The sequence below is a fragment of the Mustelus asterias genome, chromosome 24 (assembly GCF_964213995.1).
Source record: "Mustelus asterias chromosome 24, sMusAst1.hap1.1, whole genome shotgun sequence".
Classification (NCBI taxonomy): Eukaryota; Metazoa; Chordata; class Chondrichthyes; order Carcharhiniformes; family Triakidae; genus Mustelus; species Mustelus asterias.
The window spans coordinates 13,615,664-13,630,061 of record NC_135824.1 but is presented as its reverse complement, the minus strand read 5'-3'; the positions used below and the strand labels follow the sequence as shown (position 1 = coordinate 13,630,061).

At 43.9% G+C, this 14,398-nt stretch overlaps 1 protein-coding gene across 1 annotated transcript in view; it reads left to right on the top strand.

Annotated features, from left to right (window-relative positions):
* The window catches only part of mrps11 (mitochondrial ribosomal protein S11), a 26,417-nt gene extending 12,019 nt beyond the window's left edge, over positions 1–14,398 (top strand). The window contains exons 4-6 of the mRNA XM_078241318.1: positions 615–744; positions 8,072–8,137; positions 13,961–14,398. Of these exons, the coding sequence (XP_078097444.1) occupies positions 615–744; positions 8,072–8,137; positions 13,961–14,068 (304 nt within the window). The 3' untranslated portion in view covers positions 14,069–14,398. The remainder of the gene's footprint in view (positions 1–614; positions 745–8,071; positions 8,138–13,960) is intronic.

Sequence of the window (14,398 nt, the reverse complement as noted above, 5' to 3'; positions counted from 1 at the left end):
TCAATTCCCGGCTTGGATCGCTATATGTGTGGAGTCTGCACGTTCTCCCCGTGTCTGTGTGGGTTTCCTCCGGCACTCCGGTTTCTTCCCACAGTCCGAAAGGCGTGCTGGTTAGGTGCATTGGCCATGCTAAAATTCTCCCTCAGTGTACGCGAACAGGCGCCGGAGTGTGGCAACTAGGGGATTTTCACAGTAACTTCATTGCAGTGTTAATGTAAGCCTAATTGTGACTGATAAATAAAGTAAAAAAAAGTATGCCAATGCAGCACCTGTTGTCCGGGTAAGTTTTTTAAAATTTTGCTCAATTAAGATTGACATCTGCCACATTTGAAACACACTTGGTGTTCCGATGGCTGGATTTGAGGCTCTGTACCTGTATGGAATATTGGGCTCTACGGGGGCCAGGGCAGTGTGGAGCATCATTAGTTTGCATTTAACCTTACTTGGGATTGTTCCAAATGAAATGATATTTGCATTAACATTCTTGACCTCATTGAACACTAATTAAAAGAAATGTGTACTAACTGAAAGGTGATTCTCACATTTCCAATGATTTCTTCCCACAACCCTTTTTTTAATTCTAACACTTACAGGCTATTGTTTTTTTTTCCAAGCACACACATTCAGGTTACGACCCAGGAGGGGCAAAGCATGGTGCGAACTTCATGTGGTACCGAAGGGTTTAAGAATGCCAAGAAGGGGACCCCGATTGCAGCTCAGACTGCCGGCATTTCAGCAGCAGTGGTAAAACAACTTTACTTTTCGAAAGTTTACACCTGTTCACGGATTTGCTCTGTATTTCATCACTGCACCTGGGTGAGGGTTGCATTACCTTTTTTTGGCTGCACTAAACTCCGCTTTTATGATTCATTAAACATCTTTTAGGGGCTCGCGTGCACAGTGATTTTAAAATAGTCGCCTTTCAACTGAAGAATTCAACCAAACCAATCTGATCTGATAGTCTTGTCTCTGCTGGCTGTATGGGTTTTACATGAAATGGGGTTTGGGTAGCCACAAGCTAGTTAATATCTGACATAGTCCCACTGGACTGAACTCGTCCAATTTGACATTCAGCTGATGATTTTAGAGAAGCTGCAAAGATGGCTGGTATGAGAAATGGAAATGTCATGTTGGTGTAATAAGGGTTGCTCCGTAATTTTGCTATTGGAACATCATTACCATAGGAGAGATGGAGTTGATGCACCTTGGGAGTGCTTGATCGAGCAGAGTAGAGGAAGTTTAAGTTTATTTATTAGTGTCACAAGTTGGCGAACATTAACACCGCAATGAAACCGTAGAAAGCCTACAGTGCAGAAGGAGGCCATTCGGCCCATCGAGTCTGCACCGACAACAATCCCACCAGGCCCTATTCCCCCAACTCCACATATCCACCCAGCTAATCCCTCTAACCTACACATCCCGGGACACTAAGGGGCAATTTATCATGGCCAACCAACTTAACCCGCACATCTTTGGACTGTGGGAGGAAACCAGAGCACCTGGAGGAAATCCACGCAGACAGGGGGAGAATGTGTAAGCTCAGCACTTGTGACACTAATAAACTCAGCCTATGATTTTCTACTAGACAGAAATGGAAAGAACTGGTTCTTGTACCAATATCTTTTCAAACCCCTTTGTTTTCTGTGGCCTTGTTTGGTGGAGCTGTTATGATGAGGCTGCCTTGAACTCATTGTAGAGCAAAAGTTGTGAATGGGTGTGCTAAACACACGCACGCGCGGGCGCACGCTCTCTCTCTCTTTCGAAGTGCAGAGACACGGGTAAAGATCCCAGCTACCCTTTCTATTACTCAACATTGAGAGCCCTCTGCACTGAGATGTGATGCTGGTGGCACTAACTCACTACTGGTTTGGAAAATGTGTAAATGACAACAGGAGCTCCCAGGCCCTTATTGTGTCTGATTTTCGGCAGAGGAAAAACATTCATCCTTGAAAATATTAAAAATGGATGCTTTCCAAAATGCTTTATGCGGACAAAGTCCAAAGATGTGCAGGTTAGGTTGATTGGCCATGGTAAATTGCCCCTTAGTGTCAGGGGGAGTAGCAGGGTAAATGCATAGGGTTAAGGGAATAGGGTCTGGATTGGATTGTTTTCAGTGTAGGCTCGATGGGCCAATTGGCCTCCTTCTGCACTGTAGGAATTCTATGACATTAATTACCTTTTCATGGAATTCATTTGGATCGGTTTTGGGAGCTGCAGCATTTCTAGGTCTGTTTTGGGTCTCTCTGCCCTTAAGTAGCAGTACAGTTTTTGGTCAGTCTTTTCTTTTTAGATATTTTCAGTTATTTTTCACCTCCTACTATTGCAGCAAGTTGAACTCTAACTCAGCACCTTCAGCTTAAAGGATGGGAACTTCTCTTGCCCTCAGTTGAGTTGGAGGATGAGGAGGCATTCCTTAGGAAAGTACAAAAGCTTGTCCGCCTGCCTCTCATGTGATCTGCCCCAAGCCATGGAGGCCGGTCTGTAAATGCTGTCACAATTACTTGTGCCTTTGCAGAGCAGATGTGCCTTCGTAACTTCCACTTCATGGAGATTTTTGTCCTGGATTGTGTCATCCTGTTGTATAAGCAAAAAAGTAGTCCTGAGGTGCTCGCAGTTCAAGGAGCATATGCAGTGACAGACCTGTGCCTTACAGGTCAACCTTGTATCAGTGATGAGTACAAAATTGTACCTTGCATCTTGAATGTGTGGTTTGTGGATTACATGGAAATTACAACATGCAAAAAAGGTCGCTTGACCCGTTCAGTCAGTGTTGATGTTTATCCTCCACACAAGCAAAGGTCCTAGTCCCATATGCGTGAGATACAATAAAGAGGCTATAGGTATGTGTGAGGACTTGGGTTGATTGAGTTTTAAATGTGGAACAGATTGACCAACAGCTCCTGACAGCATGCAGACTAAGTCTGTTTAACCACACTTGGGTCTGTGATGTTGTTACCTTGCTAGATTCCTTAAGTGCGCCCTCATCTTTTGCATCTGTTTCTAGGTCCTGCAAATATTGCACATAGCACTGAACATGGTTACCACTGGTTTCCAGGAGTGGTGCGCTGCTGTCCTCTGAGGTAGATGCTCTGAAGTGCCAAAAAGGGCAATCCTCCTTTCACTCCCCCAATACAGATGCACACCAAAGTTGCCAGCTACGTGACACCAAGTTAGGTGGTGTATCACCCTCTTACAATCTCACAGGCTGTGGTTTGTCTCTCCACATTGAGTTTCCTTTCACTTTGATCTTGTTTCTTTCCCCTCATGACACCAAATTCGCCTTGGCGAAGGCTGCTGTTTTTAAAATCGATGTGTGTTATGTTAAGACTGAAATAATATTTCCCCTAAGAGGTATCCACTTTATTTTAAGTGTTCACGTCTCTTCAAATTTGAGTTTATGGCCAGATGGTGCATCCCTATAGTAGGTTTTCTCATTGCGGTCGACCACATCTGTGAGTTCGCTATGCACAATTGTTCCATTGAACTAACCCCAGCAAATTGTAGCCATTCTACTCGCTGTTGAGTCGCTTTGTAGCAGCAACCAAGCTGGAAAGTCTTAAACTGAACCATGATTGTAAAGTACCAGGGAAGCCACAGTAATAAGTTGCCAGATGGCATAGAATTAAACTCAAATGAAATGATATTGGACAGGTCATCTTAATTATCTGTAAGCAGTGCATTAAGGCTGGGATTAACTTGAGTGGCTGGTTATCTGTTACGATGGTGACTTAATATCTTGAAATAAAAACATATGAATCTTCAAGATCTCATTACAGGCGCTCTCAGCCATGTCATTGATTAGATGGAAATATGAGAAGAGCCCACAATTATATGTAATTAGTTTTAAATCCAATTAGATTTGGTTCCAGTCTTTCTGCAATCTGATCTGTTTTCTTCTGGTAGGAATATGGCGAATATTTTTCGATGAAGGCTGGCACTCCATTTGCTGGTGTTTTTATTTAAATGTGCTCGGAGTGCCTTGTCTGGATGGCAGTGAGTTGGATCAGCTGAAATACCTTTTCTTGCTGCCATGTCCTTAGCTATTTATTTTGTGCTTTCCCTGCAATGGTGTCTGTTTAGCCTCATTAACTCATTTTCCAGAAAGACTCACTCATTTTATATTTGTTACAAAAAAATACAGCATTATTTATTTATATGTTGCTGCTTCCATTTTATTTGTCATAAATATTCCATTTATTATACTTACAGAGCGGTGTCTGCCTCTTAGCACTGTAATCTGTTTCATTCATGCTTTAACTTGTCCATAAACAATGAAACTCATTACAATTTCTGACTGACTGTTGGTGTAAAGCATAGATTTTCAAAGCATGTTTACTTACTAGCAAGCTATCTCAGTTTCAGTGCTGTAATATTAGCATCTTTTCCTCGTTTAGTTGTTGGCCATTGTCTTGTGGAAGTTGGATAAGAGAATCCATCCATGGTAGCGCTTCCGAATTGACATGGGGATCCTGGGGAAATAAGTTACATACAAACACACGTGCATGCAAGCACACGGCTTAATATTGCACATTAAGGAATAGCTCCAGCAGGGTGTGCTATTATCATATAAACATGAGTTATTCCACTCCATTCCATGAGTGTGCTGGCTGAAGACAGGTCCTTGTCTCGTTGTCTGCTGATGCTTCATACTGAGCTGTTACCTTGGCAGTTCATGTCAGTGGCAGTTTGCCATCGCCTTCCACTGTCAGGAGCAGGGTGAGAAGACAGATCCCAAGTCTACCTCAGACAGGAGGAGAATCAATGCCATACTGTTGCCGTTATTCTGAAGCACACATTAGTCAACTTGTGCTAATCAGCCCCTAAACAGGAGCGAACAGAACAAAAAATGTACATGCTAAACAGTTCAAAGTGAAATATTGTTTCATATCTCGCTATACCTGTTAAAGGTTTTGGATCTGTGATTGGCGTCCTGAGTACAATAGTCTCTTCACTCTTATAAGCAGTCAATGCTCCTTATGTTTAGGAGCATGCCCAATAGTGTTCAATATGGGGCGACACGGTGGCACAGTGGTTAGCACTGCTGCCTCACAGCTTGTCTTACTGTGCCTCACAGCACCAGGGACCAGGGTTCAATTCCCGGCTTGGGTCACTGTCTGTGTGGAGTTTGCACCTTCTCCCCCTGTCTGCGTGGGTTTCCTCCGAGTGCTCCAGTTTCCTCCCACACTCCAAAGATGTGCGGGTTAGGTGGATTGACTATGATACAAAATTGCCCCTGAGTGTCAGGGGGATTAGCTAGGGTAAATGCATGGGGTTATCGGGATGGGGCCTTAGTGGGATTGTGGTAGGTGCAGACTCGATGGGTCAAATGGCCTCCTTCTGCACTGTAGGATTCTTTGAATATCTAATTTTACTACAGTGTAACTCAGGTATAACAGTGGGACCCACATCAGCCCTCCCCCAGCACTCACTCAACCCCTGTTGCCCCCTCCTGAACAAAATTAGATTGCACGTCCTTCACCCAGGCCCTTGTACATTTCCCATCTTTTTGAAGGTGGATCGATAAAGCCAGATGTGAATGATTAAACAGATTTATTTTGAAGATGGCCAGTGAACAATCAAACCAAATTCCACTCACTTCACTCGATCTCCCTTGCCTTCTGAAAGAAATGCACACGACCTGTCCCCCTTATGAACTGCTTTTGGTGTAAACAAAGACAGCCGTTTGAATGTGCAGAAAAACCTGGAACACACCATGTTGGAGCCACAATGTCTGCAGGCTCTTAATTACAAACCAAGCCTGGATTCTGACCTCCAGCTTCATCAGCAATGAATGTTTGAATTAATTCAACAGGGTTTCTGTGGCCTTAAGGGGCACATACTTTGGTATAATCATCATGTCATTCTATAACAGCACATTCTCTGATTTGCTGTGAACAGCCCTATGGGTGATTCCCTGGTAATTTAATTTGCTGTATATACTGCTTTTATAAGTACGTGCACATTTATTTATTGTAACATTTCCTGCGTCATGCTTCCTTGGGTCATTTAATAATGTTCAAATTCCTTTTCCGTGCATGTTTAACTTCTTGATTTGCTAATGTGCAATCATATTCAGTAAAAGGGAGAACGTTCAAAGTAAGCTGGCCATGACGACGGTGAACCTCAACAAAAGAAACACAGCAAAATCAAGAGTTTTGCCACTGGCACACATCGCTGAAATGAAACAGATAGGTTAACCTTTTTGGAGTACTGCATCCAACTGCCCACACCAAACTTATCGATGTGCACCTCAACTCAACAATGCACTTCATCACTTGGAACAACTCACCTGCCCCTGGCTCAGCCCTGAGTAACATGGCTGCCATCGAGTTCTCCCCCCCCCACCCCGCCAACATCAGGAGCGTAATTGCAACAAGCAAGCTATTGAAGAAGGTCTACTCCATCCCAGCATGCCCTCCTTATTCAAAGACCTCCTTAAGCGAAATGCCTTCCTCATGCCACGCCATACATAGTTAAACCCACCAAGGAGTGACAACTGAAGACCTGTGGCAGGAGGATGAGTAGGAGAAAACATCCAGCAAAAATCTCATTGTAGTATCCACTGCTCTTCCAGCAGGCTATGATCTCTCATGGCAAAAGGAGCCCTTTTAAACCATTCCCAAGTCAGCTAAAACATCTGTGCAGCCACCCAACATCAGTGGGGTCAGCAAAAACCTGCCAGGCTGCAGCTGAGATGCAGTTCAAACAGTGACTCACAATGTTGAGAAATATCGCTGACTAAACTTGAAGATGGGCTTAAAGAACTCCATCCAGCTATTGACGAGGCTATTGTTTGGCTCTGTGACTATGCACCACTAAATAAATACCCCCTGACTCCCCAGAGCCTGTCCACCATTAATAAGGCACAAGTCAGGAGTGAATTGGAATCCGTTGGGCGCCACTGTGGGTGTACCTACACCTCAGGGACTGCAGCAGCTCAAGAAGGCAGCTCACCAGCACCTTCTGAAGGGCAACTAAGGATGAGCAATAGATGCTGACCTCGTCAGCGCCACCTACATTCTGTAAATGAATTTTTAAAAAGAATGTCTTTTGAAACTTGTTCATTTGTTAACTGCTAAGCGCGAGGGTGAATCCACTGGCCCATGTTAAAGTAGTTCTGCTACTTAATCTATGAATCACAAGAGTGTTGTGCCCTACTCAGATCTCTCAGAAACTCTTTGAGAAGGAAAATTTTATATCCTCTTCCTGACCCATTTCTGAGTGTGTTGTTCCCTATACACTGCTGCAGGCCTTTTAAATCCTGGCATAGAGTCATAGAGGTTTCCAGCATGGAAACAGGCCCTTCAGCCCAACTTGTCCATGCCGCCTTTTTTTTTAAACCCCTAAGCTAATCCCAATTGCCCGCATTTGGCCCTTATCCCTCTATGCCCATATCCCTCTATACCCATCTGACCCATGTAACTGTCTAAATGCTTTTTAAAAGACAAAGTTGTACTCACCTCTACTACTACCTCTGGCAGCTTGTTCCAGAGACTCACCACCCTCTGTGTGAAAAATTTGCCCCTCTGGACACTTTTGTATCTCTCCCCTCTGACCTTAAACCTATGCCCTCTCATTTTAGGCTCCCCTCCCTTCGAGAAAAGATATTGACTATCTAGCTGATCTGTGCCCCTCATTATTTTATATGTTGGCACCCTGCCTCCATCTGAATGGCAATCTCCCTATCTAAGTGTTGATAACACCCAAATCCTGCCCTTAATTTTGTAATCAAGTTGATGCCAGAAACCACAGCGAGATCAACCCACTCAAAGCCAAGTGAATGCTGCGGTTTTCTTGCTCTAACAGTACCATGGGATTTTTAACCACCAGATGGGGCCTTGTGCTCCCAACTGAGCTAAGCAGACAGTAACAGATTGGTTCGTGTTAGAGAGAAAATCAGGGGGAGATAATTTCGCAAGCTGCTGCTAACGCAAAAGGGGTTGTATCAGCAGAGTTGAATAAGGTGGTCCCAGCAATGCAGCAGAGCAGCGGGCTCAGACTTGGAGCATTATTATTATTTTTAGAAAAGAGAATTTGAAATAAATGTTGCTGTTTTTTGATTTGTTGGCAGAGAGCAACTGATAAGGGAATATCCTTTGTGCGTGTGGTGGTGAAGGGTCTGGGACCTGGCAGGCTGGTGAGTTACAGAAATCAAGACAACTAAAATGGGTCTCGCTGTTCCCTTTGCACCTCTTCATTGCTATCCACCTTGCATGTCTCGTGCAACAGCTCCAGTGTGAAGGAATGCATTTCACTATAACATATTCGCACTTATTTGTTCTGCAAGCTGTCACTACATATTTCAAAAATATTTAGTCCTGGAATGCTCATTGCAATCTGCACCAATTTTCAATAGCAATATACAACATGAACTCCTCAGGTCTGTTCCTAGCTGGGCAACAACCAAGAAATTTAGAAGCTTGATCTACCTTGAAAAATCGCAAGTCCCTCAGACTTTGAAACAAAACTTATCTCAGAGTAATAGAGTTGGGGAACTGATCTTAGTACTTATCATATTAAGTTATGCATTGCACTGAAAATCTTCTATAATACGACTTAAAACTTCACCGTGACCCTCTTGTTTTCTCCTTTCTTTTCCTGAATGCTCATATTTCTGACCAGATAGGAAGGAACAGGGTGGCACTGTTGCTTCACAGCGCCAGGGACCCGGGTTTGATTCCCAGCTTGGATCTCTGCTGAGTCTGCACGTTCTCCCCGTATCTGTGTGGGTTTCCTCCGGGTACTCCGGTTTCCTCCCACAGTCCGAAAGACATGCTGGTTAGGGTACATTGGCCATGCTAAATTCTCCCTCAGTGAACCCGAACAGGTGCCGGAGTGTGGCGACTGGGGGATTTTCACAGTAATTTCATCGCAGTGTTAATGTAAGCCTACTTGTGACACTATTAAATGAACTTTAACATTTAATAATGTCCTCCGGTGATCTTTGTCTTGGTGGTTATTCTGCTTGCTTTTCACCACAAACAGTATTACAATCAAGGTTGTTGCAGTTTTTAACTAAGTTTCATACGTGCATTTGCTGATCATTGGTAGAAACCTTGGCCTTGATGTCTTCTGCAGAAGAATAGCCATCAGATAACAGCAACCTCTCTGATTTTCTCCTCCCAAAGCCCGGGAGGGTTTAGAAGCTAAGTTTCATTCCATCACTCGGGTTCTGAGGTTAATTTTAGATATAACTATTGTTACAGACAAAGATGAAAGAGATTCCCTTCTCTTAATGTCTATAATCAAGTGTGTGTTTTTTGAAAAGGAGGATGTGTGTGTTTCAGATTCCAGCATCTGCAGTATTTTGCGTTTATCATACCTACCAACAGTTACTTGAACTTTTGGTATCATAATTGTCCTTCCTTACCAGAGTGATGCAATGGTAAAAGGGGTGGTAAATGGGACAGTTAAAGAAACAAAAGAGCACACGGTGCCACAGTGGTTAGCACTGCTGCCTCACAGCACCAGGGACCCAGGTTCAATTCTGGCCTTGGGTCACTGTCTGTGTGAAGTTTGCACATTCTCCCCGTGCCTGCGTGGATTTCCTCCAAGTGCACCAGTTTCCTCCTGCAATCCAACGATGTGCAGGTTAGGTAGTTTGGCCTTGTTAAAATTGTCCCTTCGTGTCCCAAATTGTCTAGGTAAGGTGGATTAGGGATTACGGGAATTGGGAGGGCTGGAGGGGACGGGCTGGGTAAGATGTGTGGGCCTGGGTAAGTTGCTGAGTCAGTGCAGGCTCGATGAGCCGAATGGCCTCCTTCTACGCTGTAGGGATTCTGTGAAAAGATGGGTCCACACTGGTTCTTCCGATCTTTAGCATTCATGAAATGAGACCATTACGGAAACAAGCATAATTGTGTGTCTTGTGAGGTTGCACTTTCTCTGGACACTATATTCAAGCACTTTTACAATTTCACCAAAACAAACTTGTGAAAGTTGTAAAATGCACATGTCGGTTCGAGAGGCCATAGAATCACAGCTGCAGTTAACTAATATCATCCATGTCATCAGGAGCGGCTGCTGTAATATGTTAAATTATATGACAAGTTGGGAAGGCATGATGCAAGCAAATGTATTTGGCTCAACAAGCCTGTTCCCTCGGCTCCCTCACGCCTTAAAAAGTTTATTAAAATCTCTGCATCCCTCAGAGAGTTTCTCAGAACTCTACACAGAAAGTTATGCATTATAATGTCCCATGCTTCCCAGAGATTAATTCTTGAGAAATTAACCTCGAGGGATATTTATTTGGAAAACCAGATATGATGCTGCATCTACTGATGGCATTAGTCTGTTCACTGTATGATCTCACTGCTGTTTGTCTCCATGCTGAGTTTTAGTCTCTCTTTGTGGCTTTAATCATTCAAACGCTTGATTTTCTCTGGCTTGCTTGTATAACTGCTTGAGATAATTGCTGAAGTTTGCACAATGTGCATTACAGAAATTTCAGTATAGGAGGAGGCTATTTAGCCCATCGTGCCTCTACCAATGCTTGTTTCACTTTAGAGGCATCGTACTTTTATAATCACAATCACCTTCTAAGATTTTTCTCCAAGTGTTTATCTAATTCCCTCTGGGCTGTGTTGGTATGAAAACTCTTAAGACTATGACTGAAGGCAAAATTGGGGATTATAAAGCTTTTTTCTCTGCGTTTTCATCTGTGGTCTAAAAGAGCAAAAGGCTGGGAGAGGAGTTTGAAGCAATTTTTTTTAATTCATTCGTGGGACACGGGCATCACTGGCTGGCCAGCATTTATTACCCATCCCTAGTTGCCCTTAGGCACAGTTGAGAGTCAACCCCGTTGCTGTGGCTCTGGAGTCACACGTAGGCCAGACCAGATAAGGAGGGCAGATTTCCTTCCCTAATGGACATTAGTGAACCAGATGGGTTTTTCCGACAATGGTTTCATTGTCACCAGTAGATTCTTAATTCCAGACATTCTTTCATTGAATTCAAATGCCACCATTTGCCGTGGCAGGATTTGAACTCGGGTCCCCAGAACATCAGCTGAGTTTCTGGATTAATAGTCTAGCGATAATACCACTAGCCATCGCCCTACCGCCCCCCCGCCCCCAACACCTCTCCACTGCAGGAATATTAACTCCTACACCTAAAATAAGTCAGCACAAGTAAAATGACTTCAAATGTTCTAGCATTCTTCCATGTCATCTACAATTTGGTATTAGGCCCTGACCCAGCCCTTAGTCTTTCTTACCATATAACTGACCATTGTATGATACAGCCAGTTCAGGCTGTGGTCTTCCTGTTTGTCCTCATAAAATCATGCAGCACAGAAGAGGCCCTTCTGGTTCACTAATGTCCTTTAGGGAACCCGAGTTTGAATCCCGCCACGGCAGATGATGGAGGCTAAGGAAATTCGGCATGTCCGCTATGACTCACACCAACTTTTACGGATGCACCATAGAAAGCATTCTTTCTGGTTGTATCACAGCTTGGTATGGGCTCCTGCTCTGCCCAAAACCACAAGGAACTACAAAAGGTCATGAATGTAGCCCAGTCCCATCACGCAAACCAGCATCCCATCCATTGACTCTGTCTACACTTCCCGCTGCCTTGGCAAAGCAGCCAGAATAATTAAGGACCCCACGCACCCCAGTGGGCTTCTCGCTTGTTCTCATAAAATCATACAGCACAGAAGAGGCCCTTCGGCCCATCGAGTCCACACCGACACATTAGAAACACCTGAACTCCCACCTAATCCCATCTGCCAGCACTTGGCCCATAGCCCTGAATGTTATGACGTGCCAAGTGCTCATCCACATAATTTTTAAAGGATGCGAGGCAACCCGCCCCAACCACCCTCCCAGGCAGCGCATTCCAGACTGTCCCTACCCTCTGGGTAAAAAAGGTTTTCCTTATATCCCCCCTTAACCTCCTACCTTTCACTTGAACCTATGTCCCCTCGTGACTGATCCTTCAACTAAGGGGAACAGCTACTCCTTATCCACCCTATCCATGTCTCTTATAATCTTGTATACCCCGATCAGGTCGCCCCTCAGTCTTCTCTGCTCCAATGAAAACAGCCCAAGCCTATGCAACCTCTCTTCATAACTTAAATGTTCCATCCCAGGGAGCATCCTGGTGAATCTTCTCTGCATCCCCTCCAGTGCAATCACATCCTTCCGATAATATGGCGACCAGAACTGCACACAGTACTCTAGCTGTGCTCTCACAGAAGTTCTATACAATTCCAACCTGACTTCCCTGCTTTTGTAATCTATGCCTCGACTGATAAAGGCAAGTGTCCCGGAATATGTCTTTTTTACCACCCTACTAACATGCCATTCTGTTTTTAGAGATCTGTGGACAAACATGCCAATATCCCTTTGTTCCACGAGAACATCCTAGTCTCCTACCATTCATGGAGTACTTTCTTGTCAAATTACTCCTTCCAAAGTGTATCACTGCACACTTTTCAAGGTTAAATTCCATCTGCTACTTATGTGCCCATTTGACCATTCCGTCTATATCTTCTTGTAGCCCAAGGCACTCCGCCTCATTGTTAACCACCTGTCCAATCTTTGTGTCATCTATTGCCTCTATGGATTGAGTTTTACCCCTGGATCATGATACAAGGTTGAATCTATAATTAGATGTGCAGTGCTGGACCCAACAATGGTTTCAGGGACCAGAGCTGAGTGGTGAGGAGGGAACCACATGTCATGAGTAAATGTAACTGCTGGACCATGGCATCAGTGGCCGAGATGGGACCAGTGGAGCTCAGTCACTGGGTAAATTCTTTCCTTGAAATATTATTTGTTTCCCCTATAAATAATTTGCTCTTTGTAGTCTTTGAGATAGTTTTGTACTTATTCATAGATTCTTTCCGAACTAATTTGCTGCATATCTTGCCTGATATTACTCTGGTGGTATATATTGTGCCTCTAATTGGTATTAACTCTTGTCTGATTGTTACTCTTCTAATTGACGTTACTCCGCATCTGATTTACTCTTATCTGATTGATGCTACTCTCATGGTTTTGTATGATTAGTGTTGCACTGAGTCCATTTATTTACTCCTCCCTCCCTAGTTTCCTCTCCTGTCCTGAAGGCACTAACTCTCAACTAAAGTTCAGTTCCATGACTTCTAATTGACCATCAGTGCCGCATATAATTTGTCACACTCCTCAACGCTAAACCTAAGCATTGAGTGTCAACAGGCTATACAATTCTGGTGAGCGCCACAGCGGATCATGTCCTCCCATGACACAATCTCACATGCACTTTCCAGCAGAGATCACTGGATAATGTTCAGGAGCAGGAACCCTGGTCGTCTTTCTTTTGCTCCCTAGGACCAAGAGAACAGATATTAAAGAACAAACTACAGCACAGGAACGGGGCCTCTGGCCCTCCATGCCCATGCCAATCATAATTCCCTAACCAAACTAAAAAGAAATTCTGCCATTACTCGTTCCATATCCTTCTATTCCCTCCCTATTCATGTATCCATCCAGATGCCTCTTAAATGTTGCTAATGTGCCTGCTTCCATCCCTCCTCTGGCAGCGCGTTCCAGGCACCCACCACTCTCTGCATGAAAAACTTCCCTCGCACATCTCCCTTAAACCTATCTTGAACCAGTGCTCCCTTGTAATTGACACTTCCACCCTGGGAAAAAGCCTCTGACTATCCACCCTGTCTATGCCTCTCATAATCTTGTAGACCTCTATCAGGTCTTCCCTCAACCCCTGTCTTTCATTATATCCATTCAGTGTTCCTACTGTCACCTCAGGTGAGATCTTGGATTGTAACTTTGTACGTTCTAGACAGAGCTATTGATCAGATACACTCACTGAATTATCAGAAAGCTTTAATCGTTTTGATAAAGTTTGAGGATATGGGTATAGCACCTTCAGTGTTGCTTTTCCTGGTTTCATTCCACTTCTTTTCCACCTTCAGTGTTGCTTTTCCTGGTTTCATTCCACTTCTTTTCCATTGCAGTCTGCCATAAAAGGATTAAGCATGGGTGGCCTCCAGGTGGTTTCAATCACAGACAACACTCCTATCCCCCACAATGGCTGCCGACCGCGGAAAGCCCGCAGAATGTGAAGCTTTGTGATGCATACTTGATGAAGAGACACCAAACAGAAACAAGCACGTGTTCCAAAACATCACATACCGAGACCAAGCTACACTTGTTATGAATTCAATTTAACCAAATGTCACAGTTAAAATTAACTGTTACCAAAGGGCAAATACAGCAATAAAAACTGACTGTGCTGGGTAAATGCTGAGGAGACGGGTTCCAATTCTGTGTTTGTATTGACAGCCCTGAAGAGGAAAGTATTTAGTTCCACAGCACTGACCACTCACTTTAAGGAGCACAGAACGAATCGCAAGAATCTGTGATAAAATAAACTGAAAATTGGAGAAATACAA